Source organism: Silurus meridionalis, chromosome 27 (genome assembly GCF_014805685.1).
Source record: "Silurus meridionalis isolate SWU-2019-XX chromosome 27, ASM1480568v1, whole genome shotgun sequence".
NCBI classification, from domain to species: Eukaryota; Metazoa; Chordata; class Actinopteri; order Siluriformes; family Siluridae; genus Silurus; species Silurus meridionalis.
The window spans coordinates 14,462,451-14,479,604 of record NC_060910.1 but is presented as its reverse complement, the minus strand read 5'-3'; the positions used below and the strand labels follow the sequence as shown (position 1 = coordinate 14,479,604).

Below are 17,154 nucleotides of genomic sequence, written 5' to 3'. Positions count from 1 at the left end.
AACAAAAAATGTATTTAACAAAGGCAGAGCCAACACAAAATACCCGCTTAGATCGGGATAATCCGGCAAACGGCAGTCCAATAATAACATCAACGGTGCGTTATCGAGGAAGCGCGGCGCACAGGGGAAGCGACGGGGAAGCGTCGAAAGTCCGAGGTGCGCTGGGGAAGGAAAACGCAGCCGTGGAGTGAGCGAGGAGTCCGGGAGGAGACGGTATGTAGCGGGTGCAGCATACACACGACCACGCATGAACACATATAATAACGGACCCCGAATGTGGGTGAGTGAACGGTTTATATGGGAGCCGGGAGTGAGTGAGTAACGCGCTTCAGCTGTGCATGATTTGCACTGCGAGCTTGTTAGCGCGCGGAGGCAATGACAGCCTCTGAAGGAGGCGTGGCAGGTGGATTCCTGACAACTGGTGAATCTCTGCTGTTAGTTAGTGCACATATGCCTTTTGTTGTTAAATGTTATGCGATGAACGGGAGGCGAAAGCCGCGCTTGGTAGAAGCGTAGCGCGGAACGTGTGATGACAGCAAAAGCATTGAATGAACACCGGCAGGATCGGGGCGGGGGGGGACCGCGATGTGCTTTGGGAAGAAAAGAGCAGCCGTTGAGAGAGTGCCGGTGGGAAGACACGTACCGGGATACACATGTGCGATAACAACGACCGCCGTGAACCAACAAATACCAACAATAACAATATGCTTTTTGGCGACCCCCTAGGACATCGACATAACCGGGTTCCACTGTATTTTTTTTATTTAAAAAAACAAGAGCTCAGATTAAAAAGTAGCACCTGAAAGACCACAAGGATGCAGCGGATGATGCAGATGTCAGAATTCACCATGGCCTTTTCCATTATGTCACAGATGGCACTAAAGTGACAGGCTTCCATCGGTTGTTGTTTGTTTAGGAATGAACTCAGAGGTGAGCTGCTGCTTGCAGCCAACAGATTCTGCTGGTGGATACACATGGCCCCAACATGGTGTAGCAGCTGACTGATTACTTCATTCATCTCCACCATTTCTCCTGTGGACAATTATAAATACATAAATCTTTTACATAAACATGCTAAATCTGAAGTGTAACAAATATGTAACAGCAGGCACTGCCATAAATGGTCACAACATGGTTTGAGAAAGATGCTGGCCTTCAAATTCCCCATATCTTATTCTGATCAAGCATCTATGAAATGTGCTAGAAAGGCAAGTCCATGTTTTTCAATGTATCCAATGTATATATAATTACACATTTTAACTAGGGCTGCAACTAACAATTCTTTTGATAATCAAATAATTTGTTAAAAAAAGAATCTTTTTATAATTAGATGTTTTGCTTATAATAACTATAAAAAACCCTACTTCACGGTATTTATGTATAAAATTTTACTTAAAAAATGCAAATGCCACATATCGAGTTTAACTATCTTTAATTTAGACCTTTTATAAGGCTTATAGTAGCTGCCTGTTGAGGAGTACATGCATTTCTCAAAATGAAATTCGTTAACAAATTTCATCAATTAGTTGTTGCAGACATGCAAGTTTCTTTTTAATTAAGTACATTTTTTAAGTAAAAATCAACAAACACAAGTAACAATCGAACTGAATTTCTATAATTGTGATGCAAAGTCCCATAATAAAAGTAATGGATGGTCAGACCTATAAGAAATCCACACATGCACACACTACCTGCATTTCTCATTCATTAATAAAGAGGTATTAATAACTACGATGTGGTACTACAAAAATGTAGTGTAGTACAAAAAGCTCTGGAAAACCAACATATCTCTGTGCATTGTGATGGAGGTGATAAAGTGTGATGATATTAAAGATGGAAAAAAAACCTCAAAACTGTTTTGGTCTACCTTTGGGCTCTCTGATGACATGGCTGAAGCCAAGCCGTTTGCACACATGATGAAATGCTTGGTTGCCTGGATTTGACCACTGGTCCATGTAGTCACTAGAGCATGTCCAGGTCAAGTTGTTAAGAGCATCATAGCAGGCCCCTGGTGCATTATGAACGAAAGCAGTAACACTTGAATCAAACTGAGCTCACTATGAGGTCCCTGTGTAACATTATGGCAATCAAGAGAGTACACTTACACTTACAATGCAGATAACAATACATGAATTGTGAATTCTGGCCACAAAAATATCATCTTTTTGCTGGAAAGAAAAGAAAGGCTTGAACATTGGACTAAATAACAAAACGTTTACCTACCGAGCCCGGCCACTTGAGCACCACGACCCAAAGAACTGCCAGGAGCATCAATCAGGTCGACACGACTAACGAACTGACCATCGTTCAAGTTGAACACCAGATTAGAGGTCAAAACTAAAATCGAAAGCATGAAAATCAAACCACCACACCATACTGCTAATAGTTACAATACTTGTGCTCTTGAAATTTGAAGGCATCTGAAGTCTCTTACTCTTAAGGGAAGAAAGGCCACTGGATCCACCAAAAAGTGAGCGTGTTGCAGAACTTCCAGCTACACCAGGAGGGGAGGCCAGCATAACCAGGTAGGTCCCACAAACATACATGGGTGTTTTCCTCAGTGTTTTAAGAGGAAGGCCACAGCTAGCATTTACTACTAGAGAGAAAGAGAAAAATAGATTTGTGCAAAATATGCTTTTTAAACCCCTTAGTAGCTTCATAGTGTAGTTATCAATAGTATGAATATGTAAAATACTCCCATTTTATCCAACGCATAGATTGTGTTTTACCAAATGTACAACAAAAAAAAATTCCTATACACAAAATAAGTCAAAGCAACCAACCACCGAAAGGCAGCACATTTGCTCAAATTATGGCATGATGTTGGCCTAAAACACAACAGGAAATTCACTGATAAATGATTAATATACATTCAACGGACAAAATCACTGAATATTGCCCATAAAATTGAACTGTTCTCCTACTACAGCTAGAAGAGCCTCTGGTTGTGTTTCTATTACAAGAGCACAAACAGATGGAAACTGATGTCCAGCAAACTCAAAGTTTGAGGTCAGGGCCATTCAATTTCTTTCACTCTGTCTTCATGGTCATGGACACATTATAATAATGAAATAGGTTTGGTGCCAGTGAAGGGAGTTCTTAAAGCTATGGCATACAAAGATACTCTAGACAATTGTTTTTCAAACTTTTTGGCCACAGTTTGTAGTAGAACTAAATATGAAAGAATCTGTGTTATTAGTTATATACACTCGCTAATCATTTTTCAGACCTTGTACAAACTGTTCAATACAACAGTTATGCGCAATTTCTCATTTATGCTATTATTTATTATTTAACCATTACCATGGCAGCAAGTGATCAAGTTATCACATGTCAAGAGTTTCAGATAAAATTAAACATTAGGAAGGGTTTAATTGTGAGTAAATGTGTAGGTGATATTTATTAAGATGTTTAAAATATGAATACTTTTCTGGTTATCAGCCTCTTTGTGCCATATTTTTTTTTTTAACATAAATAAGCCGCACCTGTCTATAAGCCTGTCTACACTGAAACTAATGAACTTTACACAGGCTTTAAAGACAGTGTCTGTTACACGGTGTAACGGGTGAAATATGTTGCGCTTCCTTTAGGAGCATAGCGGTATTTTGGGAACTGCCTGGCACTGCATTTTTCCGGTATTACTGCATGTGTGGAGACCGAGGAATATGTCCTTATTATTTTCTGATGCTCATTTCGAAGTTTCTTTGACTAACCCGTAACGCTGTTGCCAAGAAAAATAAAAAAGCACGAGTTTTGGAAACCTGTCTGTGCTTATATGATTTCTGTTGCAACTGGAGTTAGCGAGCTCTCCCTTCACCCAGACTCAACGCGTTACAACGGCTTGTATCTAAACAGTAGCCTTCCAAGAAAGTCATTGTTCACTGTCTTCCTCCTTCCTTTCACAACTATTTCTCTCTGGAGTTTATCTTTTGGCATCGTCGTGCGTTTAAAAAAACGTTTTTTCTCCCGATGCCGTGCAGCTCAGAACACAGGTGAGGTGCGTTTTTTCGTTTCCGTTCGGAAATTTCATTGGTCTAATGTTATGGGGTTCAGTTTTTTGGCTTGAAGTTTGTGAAATCGGGAAAACCCCAGGAAAAAATCATAAATAAGCCGCTTCGTTGTTTAAACCGCAGGGTTCAAAACGTGGGAAAAAAGAAGCGGCTTATAGTCCGAAAAATACGGTAGTAATTTACAGGCAGTCATGACAGGTTGTTCTAATCTCTTCGAAATCAACCAAAACAAAACAGAGTTTTAAATACAAATGGCACTAGAACTATTACTACTACTACTACTACTAATAATAATACAATATAATAATAATAATAATAATATGCAAGTCACATCTGCACTTAATGAAAAACAATTACCGTATTTTCCGGACTATAAGCCGCTACTTTTTTTCCCACGTTTTGAACCCCGTGGCTTAAACAACGAAGCAGCTTATTTATGGATTTTTCCGGGGTTTTTCCCGGTTTCACAAACTTCAAGCCAAAAAACTGAGACCCATAACATTAGACCAATGAAATTGCAGAACGGGTTCAGGTCTACCAATGAAACTCTTCATATTAAATCAGATGCGCTCCCACTGAATCGGGCCGCACCACATCATAAATATAGATGATTTTTCTCTGACGTTTGACCTGCCGCTCACTCAGACTGTCTACAGGAAATGCGAATCATTCGTCACGCTGAAAACAACCGGGCATGACAACAACGTACTTCACCTGTGTTCTGAGCTGTGTAAAGTCTGTGTAAAGTTCATTAGTTTCAATGTAGACACCTGTGGCTTATAGACAGGTGCGGCGTATTTATGTTCAAAATAAAAATATTTGTCAAATTCAGTGGGTGCGGCTTATATTTGGATGCGCTTAATAGTCCGGAAATTCCGGTAAATTAATTTACGCTTTTTAAGCTTAAATAAATCTATATCCAATAATCTATATCCATCTTCAAATGCCCCTTTCTGCAAACAGTGTAAAAACAAGTGTTGAAAAAAGTGTGCAAATGTTTGAGAAACCCATTCTTTCAGACTGTATAAAAACACAATGCTATGCTATGTTTAACTTCTCAATTCTGGGCCTCACTGGTCACCCAGGCAAACAAACAAACAAAAACAAACAGATCGATGTTTTTACTTCTAGTAGACTCATGGTTATATTTTCATGTGTGAAGTTACCAGTTTGCTCCTCTTTGACAGGGTTTGTGATGGTAGAGCCAGTGAGGGCAGCAAGAGTGGCAGAGTGAGAGGTGCGGAAACGAGACATGCGGCTCATCAGCAGTTCGTTTAGACATTTTGATGACTCCCCCTCTTTCCGTGACAAGATCACTCGCTCCCGAACAGCAGTGGCCATGCACTGCCCGGACTCAGTCTGGGGGAAAAGATGCGGTACTCATATTGAAATATTTGTCACTCGTTATTCAATAACACGCTCTAATATCTCTAATGTACATTTAATTACTTTACACAAAAAAAAACAGGTGATCAGTCAGAAGAACTTTATTGTCCTTTGTCGCCCATCAGTGTGATATTTAATATAAACCCGACCCCAAAAGTCCTTACATACTCTGTGGTTACCTAATAATCACTTTTAAGTTTTAAAACACAAAATAAACTGTTTCTCACCTGGCTTTTAATTTCTAAATCTCCCAGGATTTACAATTGTTAGATATTTGAGACATAATGATGAATTTCACAAAACAAAACAATTGTAACCAATTTAACAAAGCTTTATTCATACCGCTAACTGGAAGACATCCATGAAGACAGAGTGGCCTTTCTGGGTCTTTTCATTGAGACTGACAGGTGACCACACCCAGTAGATGTAGGTACCATCCGAGCAAACGTGCAGCGTAGTCAAACTGCTGCCCACAGCAAAGTGGTGAGGAGGCATGGGCACGATTTGGCATACCTTAATAATTAGTGAAACACAGTAAAATAACTGAGTTAGAGAAAAATACAAATCTATTTATGCTAAATAAAATCTTTATGTACTTTAACTAAACAGGAGAAGAACAGAAATAATCATCTTTATAAGACCTTTAATGTCCTGACAGAAATCAGTAAAAAAGTATGGATTGTGTGCTTGTTTGTTGGTGCTCACTTGTAAAGTGTACGGATCTATGACCTGGCACAGCTGATGGGATTTAGAGTCAAAGGAGGCAGGACGATGAAGAAGATAACTACCGCTGTGCACGACCCATCCAGCGTCTAGCTCTTCATTTCTACAGTAAACAAAACCTCTGGAAGAGAGTAACACATAAAAACAAGTTAGAGGTGATTTGTAGAAATGTTTACTTCTGATGAGTTTTGCCAGCATACAAACATTATACACTATACTTCAGTTATCTCTCAGAACTACAAGAAATAACATTGTATGCAATTTATTTTTCTTCTTCTTGCTCTGTGAACATGCAAACATTGACACTTTTTTTTTGGTATGATGATGATATTATTATGATTTTACTCATAATCTTACACTCCAGTTCTCATGTTAGCTCTCACTCTCCAGTGTTCTGTATTGTTGAAAGATTTATAATCACACTCTTGATGTCACCTAAATGAGAATGGGTTCCCCTTTTGAGTCTGGTTCCTCTCAAGGTTTTTTCCTCATAAGATCTAAGGGAGTTTTCCTTGCCACAGACACCATGGCTGCTCATCAGGGATAAATACACACCCTTCACCTTAACTGTTAAATGCTGTAAAGTTCATACCTCAAGGTTCCATGAAGGCCTGAGCCAAGCTTGCTCAACCCTCTACCAAACGAGTTAGTGGTATAAAGATATAATCCATCGGTTGCCAAGCAGCGCCCTAAGTCTGTGTCTGAAAAAGAGACAGAGTGAAGAAGAAACACCAAAATAAACATCTGAAATGTATTAACTCTTTCTCAAAGTGCACCTGTATTCACTTCAACCAGTGGAATAGAAATCGAATTATACTTATTTTCAAAAAGAATTAACAAACTAATTATTTTAGCACTGCAGTTACATTAGTCAGGAAAGCATTGTGATGGGGCATGGGAGGGGTGTGAAGCAAACAGTTATAATAATAATTTGTTACATTTATATAGCGCTTTTCTGCAGCACTCAAAGCGCTTTACATATGAAAGGGGGGATTCTCCTCAACCACCACCAATGTGCAGCATCCACCTGGATGATGCGACGGCAGCCATATTGCGCCAGAACGCCCACCACACACCAGCATATTAGTGGAGAGGAGAGTGATATAGCCAATTAATATGAGGGGATGATTAGTAGGCCAGCGGGCAAGTTTTGGCCAGGATGCCAGGGCACACCCCTACTCGTTTTCGAAAGACATCTTGGGATTTTTTAATGACCACAGAGAGTCAGGACCTCGGTTTAACGTCTCATCCGAAGGACGGTGCTTTTTTTTTTTTTTTTTTACAGTATAGTGTCCCTGTCACTATACTGGGGTGTTAGGACCCACACAGACCACAGGGTGAGCACCCCCTGCTGGTCTCACTAACACCTCTACCAGCAGCAACCTGGTTTTTCCCAGGTGGTCTCCCATCCAAGTACTGGCTAGGCTCAACCCTGCTTAGCTTCAGTGGGCTAGCTGTCTTGGGCTACAGGGTGATATGGCTGCTGTTCACACCTCAACACCTTAACTTTGGTACAGAGATAAAATGGACGAAACAACAAAACACAGTGTATACTACAGTGTAACTGGCACGTTACAAGAACAACATTTAGGCTGATAAGAAAATATTTACCAAAAACTGCAAAAAAATAAAAAATAAAATACTATATATGCGTAGCATTGTAACTGTTTATTTTCACAAGAGGTTATTTGTTTGTTGGTGAGAATGGTATTAAAAACTAAAACATACAGCAAATACATATTTTTGACTGCGACTATCCAAAAACAGTCTAATATACACAGTGTGATAAAACTACACTTATCTGCTGTAGTGTTATGCGGAGATATGGAGGCGGAAGCCGAAATACCAGCAAACAGAGTTTTAATTCAGAAAAAGGCAAAGCCAACACAAAACACTCACACCGGATACGGAGAGTCACAAACCGAAAGTATACAACCGCTCGGGACGAGTAATCCACAGATGCGCGTGGGAGAGCGCGGTGCTGGGCAGGAACATAGAAACTTAATCCACACTGAGAACACAAATGCAGCCGTACCGGGAGGATCGGGGTAATCCAGGGTGCGCTCCGGAAGGGTAAGCGCAGCCGTGGAGATAGAGCAGTCCGAGAAAACGGGTACGTAGCGGAAACACGCACATGAACCTAAGCGAACATGCATGAACATACAATAACGGAGCGTGAGTGTGGGTGAGTGAGCGGTTTATATGGGAGCCGGGAGTGAGTGAGTAACGCACTTCAGCTGTGCCTGATTTGCACTGCGAGCTTGGGAGCACGCGGAGGCAATGACAGCCACTGAAGGGGACCTGGCAGGTGGATTCCTTGTAGGGATCCCTTGTAGGGATCTTTTTTTTATCATTTCTGTCTGTTTTCCATAATAAAATCTGATGGTTTTTTTCCCCACTGTCGGATCAAATGGCCTGTCATTTTTTTATTTGCATGTAATTACTATTTCTAGGGAAAAACTAAAGTACGACTCAGTAATGACTGCTGAAAGAATGTTGAAAGCTGACACCCTTGTTTAACATTTTAAACAAAAAGCACAAATTCACCAACGTTGACAAGACTGCAGCACTGACGCGATCAGCAACAGTCCTACCTTTACTCTCTGTTCCTGCAGCACTACAATCTGGTGTGGGAAGCATGTCCTCAAAACCCCAGGAGACATTGTGCTTTCCCCCCAGCAAACAGGATGGGGAACCTGGACCCCCCTCCAGAAGAATCAATCTGAGACAAAGGAGATGAACATATTAAAATTCATGTTTAAGTGTTAAAAGTGTCATGTTTGAAGTTCTTTGTGATTTGTGCAGTTGCTTTAACATTATCTGAGCTTATTTGCTTATTAAATCATAGGCTTTATGCTGCACTGAATAGGTGGTATTCTTCTTTGATATTATAATACATAAATATATAATAAACTAGAACATGACCCAGTGTTCGACTCCCCTCGCCGGGCCGAGTGTTTAGACGTGTCACATGCCTGTGTCGCCAGAGTTTTGCCGTTTCGCATTTTTTTGCACGTTTCCGCCCAGTGCTGCATCGATATGGCACTCCACTGGAGAATCCCCAGACCATGCCAAGTGTCGCACATCCGAGTCAGAGTGAAATTAGCTAAGCTAATAGGTTTGTGCGGTGGGCGTGGCCTATCTCTGTGTCGATTGTTTTGCCATATCACAAGACTATTTCTGAGCACGTTCATTTTGTAGCCTATTTGTGCTAATGGTGGGGGCTAAAGGTGACGTCACTATATCACCCACAGTTCAACTCTCTATGCTGGGCTGAGTCCATTGATATGTCACATGTCCCCTTCCTGTATTTTTGTAACCCCGACCACGTTGTTGCCCATGCCCCCCTTCCCCCATTGAGTGTGGGGTTAGAGCATCTCCCATAATGCAATTCCCAGCACCAGGCTGTCTGGTTTAATGTATGGCATGCCCGGGGTCTGTGGGCTTTGCCCCGGCTCATTCACTTCATGTGTGTCAATGTTTGTGAATCTTAGCTGTTTCCCCATTCGTTTTTATGGGGTGATTAATTGCACCCTACCCATCGTTCACAAGGTTATCGATGAATGCGGGGAGAACGAGCACGATCTACTGTTCCCCCCTAGATGAGTGGGTATGTCGTACAAGCGTGCGGTGCGAATGTGGGCCGAACAAAGGAGCGTCGGATTCCCCATTAAGTTCCTATGGGGACTGAATTTTGCGAGATTCCCAGAATTCTGAGCAGTTCTGGGGTTCAAGGGGCAAATGGTTGCGACCCACTCAGTCTCCCGTACTAGTGGATATGCCATGTGTGCATGTCGGATGCTCGAGGGTTGAGATATCACATACGTGTTTTCTGCCCCATTAATTTTCTATGGGAAAAAATTTGCCCTTTTTGATCATGTGATCAAAAACGGCTCGGGCAAATCCTTAGAAAAGTAAGAGCACAACTCCCCCCGACCAGATTGCAGGATTTGAGGTATCATTCGTGGTGCTGGGGCAAAAACTGCGGAACGAGATACGCGGCGAAATTTTGTTCGGAACAATTTGCAAGATTGCAATAATCAAGTTTCACTAAATATTATAATAGAAGATATTTCTAAATCATTTAGTATTTTTAAAGAGTAATATTTCTTACGCAAATTATTTGTAACAGTAAAATAGTAGTTTCATCACCTAAATGATTATAAAAGGGGTTAATAAGCCTGACCTGTAGAGGACATCTGCAACAGGAAGCTGCCCCAAGTCTGTCTGCTTCTGTAGCAGATGAACAGTGTGAATGAATGTCTTCAGAGAGCCCCTGGATACAAAAACATGGATTAATCAACATGCTTGCTTTTTACAGAAATAAAAACTAATTCATTATTTCCAATGTTTGAATTATATACAAACCAAACTGTGACTTTGGCATTTAACTGGTCAAGTCAAGTATGTACATAAATCCAAAGTGTGTACAGGTGAATGGTCACATAAATATATCTATATAAATATAAAATGTACTCATTTAGCTGTCTATAAAAACATACATCTTTTCTATGCATTAACTACATACAGAGTTTAGCATATCCTGTTGTAGATAGTTTAAGGGGACTCCCTTCAGTTTCATCTTCAGGGAGTAAAATCCACATTGCTCAGATGAGTTATGATCTGGTTGACTTGACTAAATAAAAACATTATTTTTTCACCCCTGAAACAATTCTTTGTTGTTCTGGCCATGTTTCACAAATGACCTTCAGTTTAGAATTCAGAACAGATCTTTTCTTTCTCCATTCTAGCACATTTGCATCACTTTAGCAGAGATTTACTTTGGGTATAGAAGTTTTGTGGCTTATATTCTTTTGCTAATTTCAAGAGGACCTTCGGCAGTTGAGTGTTTTTCTTAAATTTTACTTGAAGATCTGATCTTCATTTAACAATATCATAAGTCGGTAAGGAACTAGTAACACCCTCGATAGCATCAGTGACAGTGGCACTCCTCCCCATCCCCTCCTTAGCTAAAGCTAAGAGAAGACATTCAGTGTTATTTATTGTTTAAACAATAATTTAACAGGACATTTATAAGTAACAGTTAACTCTCGTCAGTTACCTGTTCAAATATTTTTTGTTTACCTAAAATTGTGCTACCATTTAACAGATCTTTATATAAATACCAGCAATTCTAAACTTTCATCTCATATTCATGTTTTAATAACAAACACAAAAGTGTTTAGCAAAACAAACAGAAATGTGTTTTTTTTCCAGAAATTACCATTCCAATAGTTTCGGATAGAACTGTATGTTATTAAGTTGATTTAGATTGATTATTGATAATGGTTATTGATTCAATAACGGTATAGGGTTTAAATGAGACATTAGTAACACTGTAACCTGTCACACTTGCAGTTAGTATCAAATACAAATATTTAGCAGTAAACAAATGATATTGAAAGTACCTGGCACATGCTAGCGCCACAAGCGCAGCAGCTGCATTCTCCCTCTGTCTCTGCGTCAGCAGTGGCTTTTCCTGTCTTACTGCTGCTTGCTCACCCCCCTGCTCCAACCATGAGCACAGAAGTCCTTCCAAGCCATTGAGGCAGTCAGCAGGCTCCTTGCCAAGGCTAAGTGGCTGGCAGTCACGCAGACATGCCAGCAGTACCTCAGCAGTGACACCAGCAAGTGCTGGGTCATGGTGAGTTTGAGACTGCAGCAGTGGAAAGATTAGCAATAAACCCACACGTGATGTGAAGGGAGCTTGATCTGAGTTGGAGGACAGTGGGGGGTGGTGATGGGATTGCTGGTACTGCTGCTGCAGGAGGCCCTGACGCTTCAGGATGGTCAGTGTCTCTTCATCAGCGCCTGTGCCAGTACCTGCTCCTGTGGTTGCACCGTCTCGCTCTTGCTGCTCCTCCAAGGCCACCTGTCGCTGTGCTCCCCACAGGCCTCGCAGGGCATTGAGCCGGTACTCCAGGAGACGTGCATAAGCATTGCTCTGGTTACCACAAACAGAACGCAAGCGCTCAGCTAACTCTACTGGATTCTTGGTTTCAAAAGTCAGGATCTAATACACAGAGAAAGTACAAAAACAAAAACCCATAATACACAGTTACAATAAAATCTGGAAGCACTTTATATATATATATATATATATATATATATATATATATATATATTTATAAATACATATATCATTATTTAAATTGCTCTTACTCATTTGTTTCCCTATAGTCACATCATTTTTTACATGACTGCAAAAATTAAAATAATAAAACATCACATTGACATAAGTATTCAGATGCTTTGCAATGACAAGTAAAATGTATCTCTTATTTCTCTGAATTATCTTTGAACTGTTTCTACACATTGATTGGAGTTCACCTTTGGTCTCTTGTCTAGACAAGATTTGAAAATGGATCCCCCTGTCAATGGCATTCATGTTTTAGATATAAAGTCAAACAGCTTAAAATGCATGTCTGAGAAAACACCAACTGAAGAAGTGAAATAAACTGCCTGCACAGCTCAGAAACAGGATTGAGTTGAGACACTGATCTGGGGAAGGCTGCAAAAATTTCTGCTGCACTGAGGGTTCCCAGGAGCACAGCATTTTCCATAAGTCTTCAATTATATAATCATAAAAAAACTGTTTGAGCTCTGCAACAAAATTAATTTAATAACCTGCTGGAACTCGAATATGCAACATCAATTATGTTATCTTAATTATTTAATTTAACAATACTTTATGCAGTAAAGCGCTCCCCTTCTGGCCAACTTGTGTGAAATTGCACCATTTACTAGTTGGCCCCTTCGAGGGGCTTTCAGGACAATAGCTCAGTATTAGCTCTGGCAAATGCCTGCTGAAACCTGAGATTTTTTTATGCAATCAGGTTATCAAAAAATCCACTTGCAGCAAGAGATGCAGCACACCAAATTTAAGCTCAATTGGACATACAGTTCACCTGAACACACTAATATATGGGAACTATAAAGAGATAATTCATAAACATAATTAACTGGTTTGGTGATTGTTGCTCAATGCTAGTTGTTAAAATGTCTGTTGAAATGGTGTAACAGCACACGTATTCCTACTGAACATTTCTAGGACAGAGCTTTCAGACACACCGAATGGGTATCGAATGCAATCCTTTTTACGTGATGAACATGGTCTCCGCCATGCACTTGAGTGCATTTTATTATTATTATTATTATTAAACTTAAAAACATACACAATAATGCACAGGGTATGTCACTGTGGTAACTCACTCTGTACTTGAAATAAGAAATAAAGACATTTATTAAATGATGATGAAATAAGTAGATAAAACAGAAAACATATAATTTTTAAATTAAATATTAAATGTAAAAACACACACACACACACACACACACACACACACACACACACACACACACATCTATATTACCCAAATGGGGTCTAACAAATATTTCTATTTATTTAATTTTATTTAATCAATTTAATCAATGATTACTTAATGTAATCAATATAATAAAAACGTGCATGGCATTAATTTCTTGTATTAATTTATTCAATTTCATTTTTATAAAATATTATAAAATTTTCTTTTTATTAATAATTTTATTTAATAAAGCATGCATTTTATTTTAAACTGTTTTACAAATGTAAACTGTTCAAATGGTGATCACAAATTTTAATAATAATAAACTGTGTTAATACAATTTTTTTATGCATTTCTTCATCCCTAACTGTACTGAAATTGAAACAAACTGTGACTTTAAAACAGAGGTACATACCAGACTAGAATTGAGTTTACCGTTACACCTCTGGTCTGTTGAAAACTGATTTACAGAAAGAGTTATAATATTTATGTGATGTGGTAAAATCCTCAGATTGATGCAGTACACCAAACATCAGCCCAAGTGGAATCTTGGTTCCTGAGAAACAATTATTTGAACTTAACTAGAAAACCTATGAAAAAAAATAGCACCCCCTGCTGTCCCCAGCATCCCGCCCTCCCACCATTCCCCACAGATCCCACAACAGTTCAGTTTGACCAGTTATACAGTTCTTAAGAAACAGTTATCTACAGCCCCAACCTTTGCACACAGAAACGTAATATATATTCTCTATATATTCTCAGTTTGGTTCCAAACCATACAACTAATCAGACATTACCAGCTCCAACTCATTAGAACTGATTGAGGTGTGGTGACCATTTTGTTTAGAAATGAAAACATTTATAACATAGCAAGCAATAGCAAGCAGGGCCCAAGCAGTTATAGCAAACATCAGTCCCTGTGGCCAGTCCTGGCAAAAACGACAACGCATGAACATCCACACAGAAATGTTCCTAGTAAAGTCATTTCACTCTGCTCCAGAACATGAGGAATCTGACATGAAAATGAATGTCATATAAAGAGGTGACTAATAGAGAATCGTTGTGTTATTGCATAAAAAATGAAAGCTTTAGGAAGTGCTGATTAAAGCTGTAAAAATGTAAATCCAACATCTGAAAAAGCTTTGCTGTGTCGTTGCTTACAGAAACAGGTTGCATATATTAACATTGTGGTTGCTACCCATATTTGGAACATTTCTATAAAGAAATCTCTCACGCTTAAAAAAACAAATGAGACTGTATCATAACTCTGCTATGCTTGCATGTGAAAGTCTTGTTTGGGAGAAAGTGCTATATTGCTATATTTCCTATTGATAAATTTAAAAAACTACATTGAAATGTCAAGACTTTGTCGTAGAGCATTGTGGCCATTTAAAAGCATTGAATGACTTTACTGAAAAAGACCTTTTAGAACACACAATGCAATAAGACTGGACACTTCTCTAAAGAAATTCATAGAATTGAATCCTGAACAGCCCTCAGTGTACTGCGTGTCCACTACATACGCCTCTGCTCCATAGGGTTCATTTGTTTCAAAACATTACTTCTCTTTCACTACAATTTATATTTGGATTTAAACATTGTACATCGTTTTGCTTGAAAAGGCGCAGTGTTACACTGCAGTCTGTCTGTCATGTCTCACTTTGGTAACATTTTCTTCTTCAACACCGTGTGTCCTATTGCTATTCCATTATCTTCCATCTATCTCTTATAGGGTTATTACGGTCCTCTGGAGGCTCAGGTTACAAATCACTGCAGACTCAGTCATGCTAAACTGCAGTCAAGTGCTATAGATATGTTCAGATTTGTTTAGACACGATTAACATCCTAAAAAATAAAGGGACAGTACTTTATCCCATGCATGACAATACACATTGCAGAAATGTGTTTGGATAATTAACTTAATACTTAAAAACTTCAACTTTAAATAAATGTTCTACGTAATACAGAGGTCAACAGTTTGTTTTAAAGAAATACCAGGCTGTTTCCATTAAGAGAATGCAAGTATACTGTAAATAGTAAATAAATAACTTTTGGATAAGAGCACGAGCCACTGGTCTGAAGTGTCAGGAATGAGCTGCTCGTCTCGCTATATTTAGAAGAAAGATGCTGATGTCCACACAAAGCGCCCTGACCAGCCAACATGTCTGCACCAACTGCACTGAAAAGCCCTGAGACATGACCGATCTCATGACCTGAGACATGACCGATCTCATGACCTGAGACATGACCGATCTCATGACCTGAGACATGACCGATCTCATGACCTGAGACATGACTGATCTCATGACCTGACCTCAGCAGATCCGATTATTTTCCCATTTGTAATCGAAGCACACCAAACTGTAACACTGATGATGTTACTTCACTCCCTGCGTGGCTGAAAAAAAAACTGCTAACATCATGCTCCAACACCAGATTTCAGGTGATCTGCAGGATCTGATAGCAGGTGATCTACATTTTTTATCTACACAGATTATGAGATTGGATAGCTGGATAGGTTACTGTCACTTGGCTCATATCTGATTGTCTCCCGTTATACAAAGTGAACAAAAAGCTTATGTAACAGAGCCTGTGCTAATCAGTTAGCTACGAGAACTTGGATAGGTTTAGCGAGGAAGCCATAGAACCAGCAGGCTCCCCTGCTCCACGCGTTCCCCTAGAATCCTCCCGGATTGCGGAATAAACGGACGGTCTGTCTGCAGTCTGGATCACCGGCTCTGACAGAGGCGTGTTTACACTATAAGCATCCGCCTGTCAGCTGTAGCTGAAAGTCCACACCGGTAGCCCTGAACCTCCCCCAACGCCTGAGCCTGGCCTGGCCTACCTCTACCCGTGTCATCCCCAAGCCAACAACACACGATCGTTCAAGTCATAGTTTAAACGACGAACAAGCAAAGGGTCAAGTTTACCTCCTGCTCGGTGTCGCCCTGCTCCGAGACTCCAAGCTCGCTGGGTAATTCGGCGAGGTCGGTGACCCGCATCAGCCCATCGTGAAGGAAAATAGTCTCCTCCTTCACGGACAACCACTGGGTCGAATCCAGGGCTCCTGATCCCATCTCTCTCTCTGCAGAAAACCCTGAACGTGACGAACATTAAAAACTTTAAGTACCCGACCTGTCGACTATGTTCTAGCCAGCGGTAAACATGATGCTGTCATCCAGTAATGAGATCGAGGAGGTAAAGCGGCAGCGGTTTCGGCTCCGCCCGTGCAGGCGAGCGCTCTGCCTTCAGCCCCAGCACACAGAGCCGAGCCGCTTCTCCGCTCCAGCTAGCAGCCCTCACTCCCGTCCTTCACACTGGCTGTCAGATTTACTCTCCTTCCCGGTGCAATGCAGCCTGAACAACAGCAAACGCAATATCTATATAGTGCTGTAATTATACAACACTTGTTTGTCTATTTGTAAGCTAGAGATAAACCTGGTCTGGTATCAGTGTGACGCCATGATGCTATATTATTGGAAGCCGAGGTTTCCCAGCGTGCACTGCGGTTTTGCATAAACACAGTTAAACAGCACCAATGAGAAATGGACTGAAGCTGTACAGAGCAGGTCAGATCCTCTTACACAAGAACCATCTGAGATAGAATTCAACATGAATTATCAGTCCAAGCTCTGAAGTACCTTCTAATTATTATACAACATTATTAGATTATTCGTTATTTATTTATTACATAAATATGTATTAAATATTCATTTATATTCAACTTT

At 40.1% G+C, this 17,154-nt stretch overlaps 1 protein-coding gene across 7 annotated transcripts in view; it reads right to left on the bottom strand.

Moving 5' to 3' along the window:
• Positions 1–16,913, bottom strand: part of LOC124381024 (probable E3 ubiquitin-protein ligase HECTD4) — a 91,408-nt gene extending 74,495 nt beyond the window's left edge. For 5 of the 7 annotated variants that reach the window (XM_046842397.1, XM_046842400.1, XM_046842402.1 and 2 more), the window contains exons 1-12: positions 16,357–16,913; positions 11,528–12,132; positions 10,306–10,395; positions 8,714–8,841; positions 6,712–6,820; positions 6,102–6,240; positions 5,739–5,909; positions 5,177–5,369; positions 2,435–2,596; positions 2,224–2,337; positions 1,868–2,008; positions 800–1,032 (exon numbers count right to left, since the gene is read on the bottom strand). In XM_046842397.1, the coding sequence (XP_046698353.1) occupies positions 800–1,032; positions 1,868–2,008; positions 2,224–2,337; positions 2,435–2,596; positions 5,177–5,369; positions 5,739–5,909; positions 6,102–6,240; positions 6,712–6,820; positions 8,714–8,841; positions 10,306–10,395; positions 11,528–12,132; positions 16,357–16,503 (2,232 nt within the window). In that variant the 5' untranslated portion in view covers positions 16,504–16,913. The remainder of the gene's footprint in view (positions 1–799; positions 1,033–1,867; positions 2,009–2,223; positions 2,338–2,434; positions 2,597–5,176; positions 5,370–5,738; positions 5,910–6,101; positions 6,241–6,711; positions 6,821–8,713; positions 8,842–10,305; positions 10,396–11,527; positions 12,133–16,356) is intronic. The other 2 variants (XM_046842398.1, XM_046842401.1) reach the window with 1 other exon arrangement.
• Between the last annotated feature and the right edge of the window lie 241 nt (positions 16,914–17,154).